The 12968-nt window shown below is 43.7% G+C and overlaps 1 protein-coding gene across 4 annotated transcripts in view; it reads right to left on the bottom strand.

The window, feature by feature from the left end:
- Positions 1–3490: 3490 nt before the first annotated feature.
- The window catches only part of PSTPIP1 (proline-serine-threonine phosphatase interacting protein 1), a 99581-nt gene continuing 90103 nt past the window's right edge, over positions 3491–12968 (bottom strand). For 2 of the 4 annotated variants that reach the window (XM_073303504.1, XM_073303502.1), the window contains one exon: positions 7645–10570. In XM_073303504.1, the coding sequence (XP_073159605.1) occupies positions 10439–10570 (132 nt within the window). In that variant the 3' untranslated portion in view covers positions 7645–10438. Of the gene's footprint in view, positions 3594–7644; positions 10571–12968 lie in introns of those variants that run through there. The other 2 variants (XR_012153955.1, XM_073303503.1) reach the window with 2 other exon arrangements.

Consider the following 12968-nt stretch of genomic DNA (forward strand, 5'->3'; position numbering starts at 1 on the left):
AATGTTTACATTCATGTTTTTAGAGAAACCCACCCTTGTGTTACTGCTTCTTCCAGCAGGAAGGCTACAGCCTGCTGCTGTCAAGGGTGACGAAGGAATTTCTAATGAAAGCAGGAGAGGCCAGCAATGGACGCAGCTTTTCTTTAAGCTATGGGTCACCTGCTCTCTTTTTCCGCATGGAGAGAGGGCACTATGTGGCCCCTTGTCAGCAAACAGGCAGGCTGGCAGCATCCTGTTTCCTTAGTAGGATAATGCTTGCGGAGAGCAGTTTTCCTTGAGGCTCTCTTATAGCTTCCAAAGGCTTATTTTTTTCTTTTCCAAAAGTGAGACCTCAGACCAATCATGAGAGGAGCCTGAACATCCCCTATTGCCAGTGGAGTGGGAGGGAGGGAGGACACTTGAGCAGCAGGTCATCATCGGTTGGGCCCAGCAAGTGGTTTACAGCTGCAATGCTGTGAGCTGTCCATCTTATTTACATCTCCCCGCCATGCTCTCATTTATCTTCCTTTAGGCCCCAGCTCCGTCCTCCCCCCCCCCCCCCAACACATATTTCTGTCAGTCAGAAGGAGTCCATAAGTGCTGTATAGTATTACTTTCTGCCTAAAATACATAGCTGTCAGGAAACCTCCTTCCAGAGGACAGCTGATTTCCCAAAACCCGGCTGCGGACACAGAAAGCGTGATGAAGTACTGCTGTTTGAACGCTCTTCATGCCAGCACTGCAAGTGAGGATCATTACAGTAACTGCACAGCACTTCAACGCACTTTAAGAACCCCAACTCACGCTCAGCTTGGCTGTGTTACTATACTTGAAGTCTGCGTGGGAGACATGGTGGGTCAGCATCAACGAAAGATCTAATTAACACTCCTGCCAGGACACAGGATGATACACCAGTGAGGTGGGGAGAAAATGGGAAAAGCCAGCTCTAAACAAGGACACAGATCAAATGTGGTGCCTGCTCTGATGTGTGCTTGGTTAAAGGAGTTGGCACCGGACCCTGTCCCTGCCTCCTCCTCACCCCCAATCCTGGCAGGGTGTGGAAAACCTGGATTTGTGCTGGAAATGGCCCACCTGATGATCACTTTAGATAAGCTATTATCAGCAGGACAGTGGGGTGGGAGGAGGTATTGTTTCATATTCTCTGTGTATATATAACGTCTGCTGCAGTTTCCACGGCATGCATCCGATGAAGTGAGCTGTAGCTCACGAAAGCTCATGCTCAAATAAATTGGTTAGTCTCTAAGGTGCCACAAGTCCTCCTTTTCTTTTTGTGAATACAGACTAACACGGCTGTTACTCTGAAACCTGATATTTATCAAGACTCCTTATCTCTCTAATAGTAGGGCTTCTCTCTGTTTTTGTATCCACATGGAGGCTGAATCAAGCTGCGACTGTAGTAAAAAAAAACTTTAGCAGAACAAAGTCATTGTCACTCATATCTTAGTTCCTCTCAATGGGCTGAGACACAAGAAGGGCCCAGCACTCCTTCTCTAAAGACAAAGCTTTTCTCACGTCTATCAGTGCACTGAAGGCTCTTCCATTCACGCTTGTGTTAACGTTCTTATCCTGGGAAGGTTAAAGTTCACCACTTTCCCAAGAAGCTTCTACACTGACTGTTCCAGCTTGGAACATCCAAACAATTCTTCCTTAGACACAGCTATTGGACACTGGCAAAGAGGAAGGGAATGCACAAAATTCCCTCCCCCACTCCCTGTACTGAAAGTGAATGGTCTCTCATATGTGCAACCCCCTTCCTAAGAGCCGTCTAATCTTGTTACAAAACAAGCCAGGGCATCATGTACACAAGATAATATGGCCTTCTTTTGTATCAGCTTTTCCACTGCAAATATCAATCCAGCCACCACAAAAAAATGGCTTGTTTAGACTGAGTTTGGGGTTGAACAATAACAATGATATTTTCCACCTGAAAAACCTATAGGCATGCTAATCTAAAAGTGCTTTACAAAATTGGGGAAGCATTATTATTCCCATGTTACAGCTGGAGAAACTGAGGCACAGAGCGGTTTAGTGACTTGCCCAAAGTCACAGTGCAAGTAATTTGTTATTAAAATAACAAAATAAAATTGGGTTCTTTAAATAGTCCAAACAGAGTTCTTCATTTGCAGGAAATTTTAGTTGGAAAATATGCTAGACCTTTTTTTCTAACTGTGCTTGTATCCTCAAATACAGAGGGGTGGGGAAGAAAGCTAACCTCTCTGCAATCAAGTCAAAGGAAGTTTGATCAAACTAAAATACTAGTAAAGCTCTTACTTAATATTGACCATGCAGCCTTAACTCAGTTTGGGGGGCTAACTGAACTATGGCGCTGGTTGCATAGCTGTGACCATACAAGCTGTGTGTAAAATGCTTGTCATAGGACCTGATCCTGCTCTCATTGAACTCAGTAGTAAAACTCCTTTTGACTTCAAGGAGTTTGTTAGGGTTCTTTAGGATCCAAAGTGATTTTTTTAATAATGCACTTATATGCTCTTTGGCCTAAAGAGGCCTGAGTATAAACAGATCATCCCACTCTGAGCAAAATTCTGTTTGGTATTTGGCCTTAGAAATACCTAGAATGTCAAGTCTGGTGTTTCCTGGAGAACATCTGAGAGGTCTCAGGAATGTTTATTATTAGTGTTAACATTTTAACTGAAGGGAGTCAACATGTTGAATCTATGACAAAGACTTCCTTTATCCAAAATGTGAATTGGTCATTGGACTTAAATAGTTGCCCCCAAACCAAAAACAACAGTTGAAATTGTTGTAACTTAAAGTTGCTTTGTCTTTCTTGATGCTTGTGATATCATTTCACTAGTTCAACAAGACATGAATTTCTAATGTAGAAGAATAAGCCAAAGTCCTTCCCCCTGTTCTTAAAAAACAAAAACAAAAACCCACACCACCTTTCAGCCATATGATTTACAAGAAGCAAAGAACGACCCAAGCCCAGTTTTTAATTTTCTTTTGCAGGTCACCTTTAGGCTTTAGTTCTGTGAAAGCCGCTCTCATGGCCCAAGGGAAAGTGAGGCAAAAGCCCAGCTCCTCTCTCCTTACTGGTGCTAACTATGCTGATCATGCTCAGTGCAGATACAACAGAACAGCAGCTGGGTAGAGTTTTTCCTTGCATTCAAAAGGGTGGTAAGTGGTGTTGGCAGAACAACAGTAACTTATCCTACCCCTACTTTCAGTTTTGCTAAGCAACAACCTGCAATGTCTTATCTCTAAAGGGGCTTAATTGCCCAGTGCTATAAGTAATACCTCCTATAGCAGCTGTAAGGGATAGTAAGAATAAAGTTGCTATGTAGGAGCAGTGGCTGATTTTTCAAGCCCTGACAACTTGTCTGTTTTATGCTCTTCAAATTTGGTACGAACCTGGGCTAACGGCTAATGGTGACCTTTCAGCACAGGAGCAGACAGCAAACTGCATGAAGTGCACTTAGAGGAGCGTGGCTACTCTAAACTAGTACAGTTGAATCAGCTAGCTAGCTCTGATGAGAGGGACAGCAGCTCTACGCTAGCAGATGTGTAAGCAGCTGGCTGACACCATACTCAACATACGCCAAACTGCTGGATTTATGCACAGGACATCTTCCCTGCAAGAGAAACAAAGCAAATACAATCATACAAGTACATCATGCCCTGAAAGTGTGTGTTAATATCAGCTATTCCACCTGGCTGGTGCTCAGGCTCAGCTGCTCTCACCCCCCTCCCCCTATTTTGGCCTGAAGTTGGCATCACCTGAGGCCTAGCTCATAATGAAATGTATGTTGATCTCCACCTGCTTTCACTTAAGCTGTATATAGCAATCAGTTAGACTGCTGATGCAATCAGGAATCTCCACTAGGGAAATAGCTTCTAGGGAAAGAATTCAGAAGCAGCAAGGATGCTTTTACTATGAGGGGGTAAATTGCTGGCCAGCAAGGAGAGAAGACAGCTAAGGTAGGAGCTGTTTTTTGTTCATGTCTTGCTTGCATGTTCTGTTCTCACTAAAGCAGAAGGAAGCTGAGTGTTTTACCTGAAGCAAACCTGAGGGCAACATCTTTTGAGGTGGCAAACAATTGGGGTGTTTCATGCAGTTACCCTACTGCAGTTCTGCTAACTGTGTTCAACTAACTTGCTGTGCAAGGTGCTTTCTTAGGCAGTAAAAACTCCCTGGAAACCCCTCTAGCTCTGGGTGCTGTGACCCCTCAGCTAAAAAGAAACTGCTGGACCAAGCTGTTCAGGAGAGGGGCTGCCTTTACATTGTGTAGAACGCTGTGCATATTGTTGGTTCTTTAGTAATGGGAGTGATGGGAGCCTGCTGCTTTTTATTACTGTATTTTATAAGTTAGTGACAGTGGTTTTTCTCAAACCTAAACCCATTAGTTAAAGCATATGCTGCTCCCCCCTGACAACCTCTGTACAAGGACTGTTGTGGAACCATTGTGGTCAAGTACCTACTCCCTATTTTTTTTTTTTCCTTTTAATCTGAACGTCCTATTCTTACTCTTTTTAGCTCTGTATCCATTTGAAACTAGCCATTACAAAGACAGGTCTGGCTGGCTCAATGTCCTATGTCAGGCAGGATTTGCCATGTATCAGTGAGAATAAGAGGCGCGTGTGACTGCCTGTCAGTCTGGAATAGAGAGAGAGTTGGCTGGCTTCCTGGGAGCAGGACGGGGTTCCAGGAACCTGGACTCCTGTAGAGCTCTGTAGTCCCATGAGCTAGCTTGAAGATCCACCGGCTGCTGCGTGTAGGATCCCTAAAGCAGCAACTCTTCAGTTCCCACCTCCTTCCCTCTGGCAATAAGATGCCTGGCCTGGGGAAAGCCTGCTGGTGCTTTCTCTCTCTCTTGACAGCTACCCAAAAAGCCCAGAAAGCATGTATCTGGCCCTTTAATGTCAGGCAGCACCTGTGCAGTAATTGCCTCTGGCTAGCTCTGGACAGGTTGAAGGGGCCTGTGCCCATCTTGCACCAAGACCATGACCCCTATGCACACTCCTCCTAGTCTAGGGCACCCCAGCTGGGTATTGCTCAGAATCTAGTTCAGCCCTTCATTCCAGGGCTTGGAGAGCTGTGTGGAGGAAGCATGCTCAGATAGCCAGTATAGGAGAAGGTGCTTTCTGCACCTTCCTTTCAGCAGGATTTTATGGCCCTCTGTTGCTGGGTTTTCTGAAGGACTTTCATGTAGGTGATCTTATCTGGAAGGATACTGAACCTGCTACAAGGGAGACAGTAAAGAGGAGGGAAATATTAGTTTGAAATGCAAGAGGTGTAAGGAACTTCTGGCAATAATTAAAATGCAGTGGATGTTCTAGCTAAAAGACTGTAAGGGTATGTCTACATTGCAGTTAGACACCTGTGGCTGGCCTGTGCCAGCTGACTTGAGCTTGTGTCACTGTCTAGTTGCAGTGTAGGCACTCAGGCTGCAGCCTGAGCTCTGGGACCCTCCCATCTCGCAGGGTCACAGAACCCCAGGCTGCAGCCAAAACCTCAACATCTACACTGCAGTTAAACAGCCCCTTAGCCCAAGCCCCATGAGCCTGAGTCAGCTGGCATAAGCCAGCTGCAGATGTCTAATTTCAGTGTAGACCTACCCTAAGCGTGTCATCGCATTCCAGCTATGCAGAGTGATTGTGTGGTGACATAGTACTTATCTCACTGTAAAATCTTACTGGAGACAAGGTACATCATGTAGCTGGAAGAGATCAAAACTATAGCCCTACCCATGATTGAGCTTGCCTAGCTACATGACTGTCAAAACTACAGTCCCTGGTTTCCAGTAGGATTTTACAGGGACGGAGATAGTATGCAATAGTGATCCCATTGTAAAAACATGCTTTTGGCAAAGTGAAGACAAAGCCCAAGTTGAAGACCATGGGGGAACCTTCAGGTTACTGCTGTCTGCTAACTTGTGTGAAAACTACACCTGGCTTTGTCTTCAGTAGGATTTTACCATGTGATAGTTACCTTAAATTAAGAATATACCCTGTCTTTGTAGGAAAGACATCTGCATGGCTAGCTTGGAAGTGCTGAGAGGAGAGACTCAACAGGTTGTCAGTTGAAGTGCCCTAAACAGGGCTATTTGCCAAAACTTAAATTCAGAACCAAAAATCAACTAAATCCATGAGCTACAATTGGGCTCCATCCAGGTGTTCCTGGTATTTCTTGTCCCTTTGGTGGGGCACTGTCAGCTGGGTGGATTGGAGATGCCTGCAGGTTTCTTAGGGCCTGGTCAGGATATCTATGGTTAATAGTTACAGGTGTGAGAGAGCCCAGCCAAAAAATGAATAATATACTGTTGTTCAAACAGAACCCCACCCTCCAAAGCACAGTCTAACTCAGCTCAGTACATTTTATTGTGTACCTGCCCTTTAATTATACTAAAGGCTGCCGTGATGCTACTGGCAGTAGCTTGTGAAGCTGGGAACAAAAGCATGAGTGTTGGCTATTTCTCAGCCTGCATCTCTGAGAACAGATTCATGTATGTGAAAGGAGAACTCCACTCAGTCCCAGTCACACAGCTTACACAGTGAAATGTGTTGCTCGCTGCAAGGGTCCCATGAAACAAAAGTTCACTCTGAAACTATACAGCTTTGTCAATAGTTGTCATTTTGGCGCCTCCTGTTGGTGGCAGCCAGCTTACTAAATAGTGATGCTGTCCAGGTGAAACCAGAAGTTTAACAGTCCAGAACAGTTAAACAAGACGCTTTAAAGTTAGTTTAACAGTCAGAGAAAAGGTAATGATTAACACAGATGGCCAGAAAATGGGCAGTTTACCTGCAGGAATTTTTGAGGGAACAATCCCCTTTTGAAATTTTCCCATCAGGGAAATAACTGTTTTCCTAAAGGAAAACATCATGGGGAAAAGATACTTTTCTCCCACATTTTTACTTTACTTCTCCCCCATCCCCCCCATTTTTTGCAGTTGGGGGGAAATTAAATTGGCAGAAAATAGGATTTTTCTCCACTTTCTTAGTCACTGACTGTTTCCCAACTGAAAAACTTAGTGTTACTTTGTGCCGAAATGAAAGTGGTTTTTAATATACACTGTTAGGTTGTTTTTTTTAATTCTTTTTCCCCCTTTATGGGGATTTTATTTTTGTCAAGTGAGGGTTTTTTTGAGAGGGGAAAAACATCTTTTTTTGACACAGCTCCTCTTTTGGGACAAACTTCTTTTCTGAAAAGCTTTTTAAACATGAGAACTGGTCAAAACATTAAGCGTGACTTTTACTGAAAATGGCCCATTTCAAGCACATTCCTTTCTCTTCTCTGAAAATAGGGTACTATGCAGTTTCACAACCAAATGTGAAATATCCCTTTTGCTGAATGTTTGTTTTGCTGTGAAAGCACTGCACAGCTCTAGTGAAACTTTGTCTCCAGCCTAATGCAGCACCTGGACTTTAACCTTTCAGCCACTTTCCACTCTCCAGGTGTGGGTGATTCCTAGAAACTGCATGTGCTCAGGGGGCTGGGATATTTTGATTGGTTCCTCAGTGTTCTATTTCTGACACATGCTACCAAGGTTGATGGGGTGAACTGCATAGTTACAAATATTTTTGTAACCAATTATCAGCCAAGCCCTTCACTCTAAAGAAGAGAAGATAAATCATGAGACCATTGCAATTGCCTTTCTGCCTACAGAGCTATCCCAAATTAGCACCCAGTTCCCAGATACTGTAGTGATGGGTACATTATAGACTGAAGGGGTTATGTATGTGGGTATTTATAATTTATTTCACTTAATCAAGGAATGACTGGTGGAGATTGCAAAGTATAAAATGCTTTTATGGGATGTCAAGATGAGCCTGAGAGTAGCAGTCATCACAAAACTGGTAATGACCTCATGATCAGAGATGCAGGTAATAGCTTACCCACAGCAAGAGATTCTATAGACAACGTGGTAACCAGGAGGGGTGCTCCAATGCTTGGTGAAACTCTCTGAGCCCTAAGAGGAATATGGTCTTTACTGAGTACCTGTGTTACTTATTTACAGATTAGACAAGATCTTACTTTTTTTTTTTTTATTGAAATCATCTACAAAATGTCTGCCTGCATCAATTCTGGCTGAAAGACTTGCTATTAAAGGAGGCTAGTATCTAAAATCACTCATACTTTAGGTTTCATTTCAAGATGGTTACAGTTGTTTGACTAGCCACACTGCAGATGTCAGCTGGCATACAGTACAGGCCCTAGTTGTGGCCCATTGCTCTCCATTCTTGGGTTATAAAATTCAGATCTGGCCTCAGAAGGCTGTCCCTGGCATCAGCAACCTGTAAGGAGCATTTTATTGTTACTATTTATACTGTGGTAGGGCTTAGAAGCCCTGATCAGGGACAAGCAAAACAAAGATAATCCCTGCCCCACAGAGAAGTTGTCATAGTGACTCAGGCTCTGCCTTTCCACAGCCAGCCCTGGGGAACAGCCCATCACTCCATCTCTTTGGTTTCTATGTTAATATGAAACTGTAAGTCTATTCAAGGCACTTCTAGACGTTCTGTGTACCAGGTCTTGGAGCGGGAGGGGGGGGGCAAATTGTAAGGAAGCCTTCCTCAGAGGGGGAAGTACAAGGGGTGACAAGTGAGGGGGAACGCATGCGCAAGAGAGGATCCCCAAAAGGGCCGCACTACTTATTTTATTCAGTTTTGTGCTGGGAAACTCTGCTATGGGTTTCTCTGGACTGATTATAGTTCATTAATGTGCTACATTAACTAAAATGCTGTTAACTAAAATGCTGGAACAGTCCCTATAGATTTCTCTCTGGCTTTAAAAGCCTCACTCCATACCCACAGTGCCTCCTCACTTAAAAGATTTTCCTGTTAATGGTGATTATTTGTGCTTTAAATTGACTTTTGATTCGATTTTAAACTCTGAAATTTTAGCAGTTCATTCTCTCCCTAGGAAGTAGTCTTTTCCCCAAGCAAATTCTTGAAGGTTTGTATTGCATCACTAAATACTGAAGGAGGCTCTTATGGTCTGTATTGGATAAATACTGTGGATTTTGGAAGTATTTCTAAATACTAGTCACCTGATAGAATAGGAATGTTGTGGAGAAATTGATCTATGGTGTACAAAATAGCCAGCTTTGCTTATGAGAACTTTCATAAAGTGTAAAAAGAAAAGGAGTACTTGTGGCACCTTAGAGACTAACCAATTTATTTGAGCATAGCTACAGCTCACTTCATTGGATGCATTTGTTAGTCTCTAAGGTGCCACAAGTATTCCCTTTTTCTTTTTGCGAATACAGACTAACACACCTGCTATTCATAAAGTGTGAATGCAATGTGAGGAAGGGAAAAGGAACAAGGACAGACCCATGACAATGATCTCGGAGATGCAGAGGCTGCAGGAGCAGGATGGCTAGGTAGTCGGGAAACCGTAGGGGAGGGGCATCTGAAAGGGAAGGAGAAGATCATGTAGGCTGGGAGATGGGATGGGCAGAGATTAAATCAGGTAACATATAGGCCAATTGCATGTAAGCCTACCGAGTGATTGGCAGCTCCCTGATGAGCTCCAACAGGTCAGTCTAGGAATACAGCTCCAGTGAAAGCCTTTACTTAGCTTTTAAACATGACAAATCATATTAAGGTTATGACACAATCCATCAAAAAAAGGCAACGGCCAACAAAGATCAGGGTCAGGATCTATCCTTATCTCTTTGCCTTTGGATTCCACACAAGGCTGGAGCAATAGAGGACTTGGTGTTTAATAGCAGGAGGAGTTGGTGGTGGGGTAGAAGGGCTTATATTTTCTTTAGCTCAATGCATGTCACAATCCTTTTTAATGTTCTTTAAAGCAGCATTTCATCTTTACGATTTGCCCTAGTTGATCTGATGATAAAATAGGTGGGGAATCCTTACCCATTTCTCCCGTTCATACATTTTGGAGGGGAGGGGGACTGCATGAACTTCTGTCTCGTGTCATATAGCTAAGACCCCGGTATGTCTTCATCCTGAGCACAGCATACCTACACCACCATCCCCATATTCCACACCTCTGTCAAAGATGCTTGTGCTACTTATGCAGATAACGAAAGAGATAATTAATTGGTAGAGAATGACTGTTGGCACAAGAGTGGCTCCAAGCCTGCCAGGAGGTGGTACAGACTTACTGAGGGATATTTCTCATTTTCCATTTTTGTAAGCAATTTTTTTTCTTGAGGAGAAATTTGGTTTGTTGTTTTTCCATACTTTGTCGTAACTTTGAGGCGCTGATGGACTGTGTTCAATGCAATGTTGATGGAACAGTCAAAGGGATAAAAGCCCTTGTAAGACGGGAACCCCTGCAGTGTCTCTGGGAAAACTCCAGTGTGGAGAGAGAGAGGCCTAAAGGAAAAAGGCAGGGACAATTTGTTAGCCTCAAGTGATAATCTTAGAAGAAAATGATATGGCCTCCTCTTGGTGAGCCATTTTAGAGAATAAGGTATTTTTAAGGTCTTAAAGCAGATGCATCTCTTCGTCAAAGCTTTTCGAGGTAAGATCCTGGCACAAATCCTCGTTGACCATTCCTTTCTGCTGTCCACCAGCCATCCTCGCCTTCTGCGATGATTGCTATGATGTCCCCTGCACCGATATCCAGTTCATCGGTGTTCTGAAAGGAGAGACCCAACAGAGGGCGTGGAAATCTGGTTAGTCTCAGTACTCAGACTCTTCTGCATGTTGTGTGGGGGATTTTCCTAGCTCCCATGGTCCTAAAGCATATCTGTATGCATGTCACTGTGATAATGAATCTGAAATATCACACTCGCACTCTGTGTGTGGCTCCATTTTTGCTGAGTGGTCATACTGGGGCTATCAACTTTCTTCCCATCTCCAGAGTGGAACAGAAATGTACCCATCCTGCATTCAGTCCCTGTGCAGATTAGATCTTGTATCATAGTCCCTTCTGGCAGAGGTTGTTCCTAAGACCAGGTCTACGGTATAAATTTACACTGGTATAATTATGCCACATGGGGGTGTGAAAAATTCACACCCGTGAGCAATATAGTTATACCAACCTAACCCTCGGTGTAGATGGCGCTATGTCGACAGGAGAGCTTCTCCCACTGACATAGCTAATACTTCTCATGGAGGTGGATTAACTACGCTGATGGGCAGTGCTTTAATTTGTAATGAAAGAGGTGCTGGGGTTCAAGCAATTTTTTTACATTCATAACAGACACAGAAAGGCTAGAGGTACCGGGGCTACGAACTGCCAAGCCTAGAGGTGCCAGGGCTCAGCCCTGGCACAAATTAACAGTGCTGACGGGAGAAGCTCTCCTATCAGCATCTTCACTAAAGCACTACAGCATCACAGCTGCATGGGTGCAGCTTTTGAAGTACCAACCTGCCCTAAATGCAACTTCCTCCTGAACCAGCCAGTCATGCTCCTTCGTTAAAGCAATACAAGGCTACATGCTCAAGGGAGATAAAAATGATGCCTCCAATAATCGCAGTCTGGGAGAGGTTTCTCATCAGCACAACTGATCTCAGGTGACCTGCATTGTAGTGCAGATCCCTGCTGCTGAGCAATAGTGGTCAACAGTGGTATAATGATTATTCATGGAACATGCTATTTCCCCCCAGAGATAGAATCACTGCAAGTCAGCCTGGCTATCAGCCCATTAAGTGATGCTGTCCTGTTTTCTGTGTGATGGGGTATCAATTCACTGTCCAACGAGCAATGAAATTGAAACAGTGATAGCACAAGCCTCCAAAATTTGCATTCAACAGATCAGATCAATCTAATTTGAATATAGTGCTCAAGTGTGTGGAAGTCTACCCCCAGGTTAGGAATCGTCCATCTTCATGAAAGGAATTTAATAATTCCCCTCAAGGCAAAATGCCATGAATGCTGAGGTACATTAAAATGACCCTGAACAGGCCCTAAAGCAAATATCTCTCCAAACAATGAAAGAGTAGAAAAAAATATTTGAACACCCTGAACTGCATAGGAAATTCTCATCAGCTGCACTGACCTAACCCAACTGTTTGGCTTCAGTTGGAACAAGGGTAGTCTTATTTTATTTTATTTATTTTGTCAAGGTCCAAATGTTTTGGTCAAGGAGTAGTCCAGGTCCAGACTCCAGATAAAATGATGATGATAAATAAGTTTAAACATTTTTTGGGATCTGTTGAAAAGCATCTGGTGGTCTGGATTTGGCCCATGGGCTGCCTATTGACTACCCCGAGTTAGAATCTGACTCATGCTGACCTCTTACGAAGAGTCTCCTAAGTGACACGTTTTCAGTGTGGGTCTCCTAACACAAGAACTAGGGGACTTTCAATGGAGCTTAAAGGTGGCAAATTCAAAACTAATAAAAGGAATTTTTTTTCAAACAACATGTAATTTGACTGTGGAACTCTTTGCCAGAGGATATTGCTGAAGCCAAGAATGAGCAAAATTCAAAGAGACTGGCCATTTGTATGGATAGCAAAATTATCCATAGTTCATGCTAAGGAAAATATTGGATGGGAGGTAAAACCCCGTGTTTTGGGGTGTAAACCTATCTCTTTCTAGTGGGGATTAGGATGAGATCATGGGGGCAGAATATCCCACATCTGCTTCCTGTGGGGCTCTTTGGAACATCAGGCCACTGTCAGAGGCAGGACTGTAGACTAGGTGGACCTGGCCAGTAGGATGACTCCTATACTTCTGTTTCCTGTGTAAGAGCATAAGGGCAGTCATAAGGCGAAAGGCTCTTGGGCTACTTTGGCATTCTAATCTATAAAGTGGAGATATTGTTTACCTCCTTTGTAAAGCAGTCTGAAATCTACAGATGAAAAGGTGCGTGGTGTTAGTAAACTCTTGCTTTAGCAAGTCAGCTTGTCTCTGCTGTGACTTTACTCATGATGTCTAACGGCACTGGGTCTGAAGTCAGGAACATTACAGTTCCCTATTTGAGGACGCAGATTGCTCATCAGCAGTGTCTTCAGATTCAGTGAGCATGTCAACCCCAGCTCCTTGCTATTTGCCCAAGGGGCCTGTGTTGGGACTGGCGCTTGGCAAG

This window comes from Lepidochelys kempii, chromosome 10, assembly GCF_965140265.1.
Source record: "Lepidochelys kempii isolate rLepKem1 chromosome 10, rLepKem1.hap2, whole genome shotgun sequence".
Taxonomy (NCBI): Eukaryota; Metazoa; Chordata; order Testudines; family Cheloniidae; genus Lepidochelys; species Lepidochelys kempii.